Source organism: Nanorana parkeri, unplaced genomic scaffold (genome assembly GCF_000935625.1).
Source record: "Nanorana parkeri isolate BGI_ZX_2015 unplaced genomic scaffold, ASM93562v1 scaffold15, whole genome shotgun sequence".
NCBI lineage: Eukaryota > Metazoa > Chordata > Amphibia > Anura > Dicroglossidae > Nanorana > Nanorana parkeri.
In genome coordinates, this window is record NW_017306283.1 from 1,191,116 (window position 1) to 1,196,536 (window position 5,421).

At 49.2% G+C, this 5,421-nt stretch overlaps 1 protein-coding gene across 1 annotated transcript in view; it reads right to left on the reverse strand.

The window, feature by feature from the left end:
• LOC108788514 (protein crumbs homolog 2-like) overlaps window positions 1-5,146 on the reverse strand; it is a 57,283-nt gene extending 52,137 nt beyond the window's left edge. Inside the window, exons 1-2 of the mRNA XM_018558288.1 lie at window positions 5,140-5,146; window positions 1,232-1,906 (exon numbers count right to left, since the gene is read on the reverse strand). Of these exons, the coding sequence (XP_018413790.1) occupies window positions 1,232-1,906; window positions 5,140-5,146 (682 nt within the window). The remainder of the gene's footprint in view (window positions 1-1,231; window positions 1,907-5,139) is intronic.
• Window positions 5,147-5,421: the final 275 nt, after the last annotated feature.

Below are 5,421 nucleotides of genomic sequence, written 5' to 3' on the forward strand. Positions count from 1 at the left end.
AAACACTTTAGCCCTTCCCCCCCCCCCCCCCCCCTCACCCCCCATTCCTTTACTTTTCTAAATGGATTAGGTTTTGTAACAAGTTGTGGGGGGTCTTGGTGTCCTATTTCAATGGCTACACAACTCAACTGCCCAGCCAAACCGTGATTGATCACTGAGGAATGTCTGAGTAGGACATCTCCCCTCCGCATGCCCTACTCCTTGTATGGACCGGCTTGTGATCTAAGTCGCTGTGTCTCTGTGCAATGCAGGCCTTGCACTAGATAGGTGATGGTAGATCTAGGGGCCCATTCACCCCATAGCATTGCACTAAACATGCATGGTACAGGTTGAAACTCATTCCGAATGAGCAATGGGCAGCACGTGCCCATTGGGAGGTGCATTGGGGTTCCGTTCGTTCTGAACGGAACCTCTACACACCTAGCGTATGGTACCAATGCGTTTTGGTATGGTACCAATGGATTGATGGCAGTGCTATGATGTGAATGGGCCCTCAAATAGAATGAGATTATGAATAAAATAGTTTACATAGTATATGGTCGGTGTGGCAGTGCATGGCAATGCCACGGTGTAGTATGGCAACTTTGGCGCCCAGGACTCTCAGCCAGAGGGGCTGAGAGGTTCCACAATGTGAATACCTTTGGAGAGGAGGAACTGGCTGTTCAATTCCTTCCAGGTTTTCCAGACTATAGTGGGATGGGATCTCCAGTCCTGGGGCCGGGTTTTGCCAGTGGCCAGGTTGGGCTGAACAGGTGGCTGAGAGCAGCCTTATTAGGAAGCCAGCCCAGGGCTCAGAGTCTGCCTGTCGTCGTGTGCCTCCTGCACACCCACAACTTTCCTCTGAGCCCTGGGCTGGCTTCCTAATAAGGCTGCTCTCAGCCACCTGTTCAGCCCAACCTGGCCACTGGCAAAACCCGGCCCCAGGATTGGAGATCCCATCCCACTATAGTCTGGAAAACCTGGAAGGAATTGAACAGCCAGTTCCTCCACTCCACTAAGGTATTCACATTGTGGAACCTCTCAGCCCCTCTGGCTGAGAGTCCTGGGCGCCAAAGTTGCCATACTACACCGTGACATTGGCATGCACTGCCACATCGGCTTTGGAAGATTTCCACGCACTTCCTGTCAGGAGACAATAGGGCCCATTTAAGCTCAGGTAATGCGCAGTACAGTAGTTCAGAAGAGTCCCGCAGTTTTACACAACCCCATTGCCCAGCGGTCGTCTTCTTACCTGTGTAGCCTGTGGCACATGCACATTCATACTGGTCCATCAGGTTGAGACAGGTGCCGTTATTTTGGCACGGCGCCGACGCGCACTCATTGATGTCTATTTCGCAGTGGTGCCCCTGGAAGCCCGGCACACAAAAGCAGTTGTACTTGTTCCGCTTATCTACACAGATGGCCTCGTTCTGACAAGGGTTGGAGGCGCACTTGTTTATAATGGTTTCGCAGTGTTGCCCCGTGTAGCCCGCTTGGCACACGCAAGCGTAGCCATCCGCCGTTTCCACACACTGGGCGCTGTTGTCACAGGGGTTTTGAGCACACGGCGACGCCTTCTCTTGGCACTTCGGGCCACCGTAGCCATGTTGGCATTTACACGTGAATGCCGCTCCATCACCCAAGCACTGAGAGTTCGGAAGGAGACAGGGGTTATTGCCACAGTCATTAGTGGTGGTGCAGTTAGATCCGGACTGGCAGAGGCACTGGTATTCCGGGTGTCCAAGTTTCGCTTGACACACGTGGGTTTTAGGGCAGTCAAACGCGGTGCATGCATCGTAGAGGACTTCACAGCTTGAACCAGTGAAAAGCAGAGGCTGGGTAGGACAGCGACAGATAAAACCGCCGGGGCCGTCTTGACAAGTCCCTCCATTCAGACAGGGAGTAGACAAACAGTTCTGTGCCCGTCCTGGCGGTCAAACAAAGAACAGTGTTGTTAGTGGACTATGGTGCCATACAAACAAAAAAACAAAAAAAGAGTCAATACAGATGTGATACATACAAGGTTTAAGAAGTAAATGTTAGATCTTTCAACGAGGGTTACATGCAAGAAAAATGTCAAAAAAATCCCAACTGGAGTTAAAAAAAATAGGAAACCAACTCAGACTTTAAGACTAGCCTTCAATCCAGAGCTGCCTCCTGCAGTACTGCTTTTCGGTCACAAGATGTCCTCGGTATCCCAGTTTGAATGACACCTAGCTTCATTGAACCCAGGAAGACCGAGGAGATACTGTGAGTGCAGAGCATGCCGGGCGCCCTTCATTCACGGTATAATGGTGCAGAGAGTGGTGCTGATTTCATCATGTCCACGGAGCTCGCTGCATCGTTCAGGACCACCCACCACCAGGAGATGATCAGAAAAAGTAGAGGACCCTAGGTGACCAGCCTGAAGGAGGAGAAGAGGGGTGGATGATTGTCACCATCTCCACCTCAACCAATCACAGAGTGCCTTGTGTTTTGTGAAAAGAATAGAAGATGCTGTATGAATGGAACGGTGGAACATCACGATCTTCACCTCAACCAATCACAGAATGCCTTGTGTTCTGTGAAAAGTATATAAAACATTTTATGAATGGATGAGGGGAGGGGGGCGGATGAACGTCATGATCTTCATCATGACGCAGGAGTGCAAATGAGAGATGGGGACAGAGCGATGTCACCCTATAACAGGAAGTGCCTTACGAGGACCATTTATGGCAGGATCACCAGGAATTATTTTAATTTAAATATTAAAAATACAATTTGAAATGACATGCTGAAAAAGTTCACATTCGATTTTAGTGATTGGAGTTGTGTGAATGCCTTGTGTTCTGTGAAAAGTATATAAAACATTTTATGAATGGATGAGGGGAGGGGGGCGGATGAACGTCATGATCTTCACCTCAACCAATCACAGAATGCCTTGTGTTCTGTGAAAAGTATATAAAACATTTTATGAATGGATGAGGGGAGGGGGGCGGATGAACGTCATGATCTTCACCCCAACCAATCACAGAATGCCTTGTGTTCTGGGAAAAGTATATAGGACATGTTACTGAGTTATGTTACCTAACTCAGCAGGACCCCCACACACGGGACACCCACCATTAGAAACCATTTATTTTTACATAGCCAATGTCCAAAAAATTATTTGTTCCCGGCATCCAGCTCCAAAGCAGAAACTATCTCGGCCGTCTACTAGGACCTGAACTGCCGGCTTAATTTAGCAGCAGACTCTGGGAATGCGCGGCAATTAGTGCCGAGAGAGAGAGCACACAGGCCGTCCTCTGAAACAAAGCCTGGAGATGGTGGGAATTCGCTTCTATTATGTGACCTCCATCAATGACTGGACTCCCGCAGCCTTTCCGATGACACTGCTGAGATCATACAAATGAGGGGGCACAAAGGAATTCCTTTCCTATCCAAAAGGAAACAATTGTGTTACAGGCAATGGACACATCACGAAACTGCAGCCGTACTGCAAGAAGCCGCCGGGTAATAAAAACAGAAAAAGTTTGCACTTTCGACGTAGAGTAGACTTCCCTTAAAAGACGTCATATAGTCTCCCGAAAATAAGACCTACCCCGAAAATAAGACCTTGTACTATTTTTGGGGAATTGCTAAAATATCTAAATATCTGTCTTTTGTCTTGAATTGCTCCTATAAAATAGCAGAGCACTTCCTGGTGAGTGAGCCTAGGCACTCCTGTGTCTACAGCAAAGGTGGGCAAAGTCTGGCCTTCCAGCTGTCGTGGAACTACCCTGTTTCACTGAAAATAAGACCTAGTCCTATTTTTGGGGAATTGCTAAAATATAAGACCTACCCCGAACATAAGACCTAGTTGTGACCTTTCTCAGGGCCGGTGGTGGCATAAGGGGGAACTTGAAGAGCCGCGGGAGAGAATCAGCCGTTGCCAACCAGCGCTAGAGGAAGCGAGGCGGCACCGGAGGGAGCAGAGCCGCATAAGCCGACGCCTCCTCTATAGCGCCGGCTCCTGTCACAGGCGGAGTGATACCAAATGCACTCCCCGCCTGTGAGGAATCAATAGTGAAAGCGCGCTTCGCCCATTCTGGCCAGCGATTGGTTAGCAAATTGCTCTGGGAAAGGTACGGCGCACCCCTGATTGCCCTGATCACCATATTTTTGTACATGAATACATGTAGACTGTTGTACATGGACCTACCCCAAAAATAAGACCTAGGGAGTACAATCTCAATTTCAAGTGTTCTTTCTATGTTCTTTGTTTGTAGTGTATATACTATCAGCTGCGGCCTTTTCCTGTTCAGTTATTGGATATGTTTACTGTAAACATGAGCTATATTTTATATTCTCCGTGGTGCCATTGCAGCTTATTCACACATATTATTATTATACGGGATTTATAGAGCGCCAACAGTTTGCGCAGCGCTTTACAATATAAGGAAGACATAGGATGGAAGCCAGTGGAGGGATCAGCAGAGGGAGGTGGGGGATGGAAGCTAGTGGAGGGATTGACAGAGGGAGGTGGGGGATGGAGGCCAGTGGAGGGATCGGCAGAGGGAGGTGGGGGATGGAAGCCAGTGTAGGGGTCGGCAGGGGGGGGGGGGGGATGGAAGCCAGGAGGGAGGGTACTGTGTAGAGGTCGGCCAATGAGGAGGGAGTTGCAATAGTCAAGACGAGAAATAACAAGGGAGTGGATGAGTAACTTTGCGGTTTCATTGGTGAGGAAGGGGTGTTATTTTGGAGATGTTAGCTACAGCTAGCAATCACTGGGATAGCCAATGACAGGCCATCACAGTGATCATGTGATTGGGAGCCAGGAGCTCCTGACAGCTAACTGACAGCTCCGGTCTCTGTGTTGGGGGAGCACGCAATGGAGCACGCATCCATCAGAAGCATCAGAAGCACAGGTGAGTATATATCTTCCACCCTGGAAGAAATCACACTTCCTTGATGTGACATATATGTGTGAGGTGGTCGTAAAGGGGTTATGACGGCTCTTCACCCTAAAATGATGCTTTATTCTTCTGGCTACTCCAAAAATTCCCTTTTTTTCCCCCAAACCTGCTCTGCCACCCCAAAAGCCACGTGCTATCCTTTTAGTCCACATAGCCCCGCGATATCTCAGATAGATATCCCAGGAGTCTGCAGGATTGGGACACAGATCGGGTCTGTGGGTGTTACTGTCCATGTCCTGAACCCGGATGAGGCAGTCAGCTCCCGAGGGCTAAGGAGCACCAAGATGGCGGAACTGGACCTGACCCATGTCGCCTGCACAGTGGATTTTAGCGGGACAAGCCTCGGATTCGTTGGATGGGTGAGTATGCGATTTGAGGATAACGCCGCACAAAAGGTAAGAAGGGTTAAAAGGGGAAAGTAGGGGGGGGGTTCCTCTTTAAAGAATATCAGCATAGTCCCAAAGGAGACGAGAGTGGAAGCACTTTCCATTGAAGGCCTATACAAGTC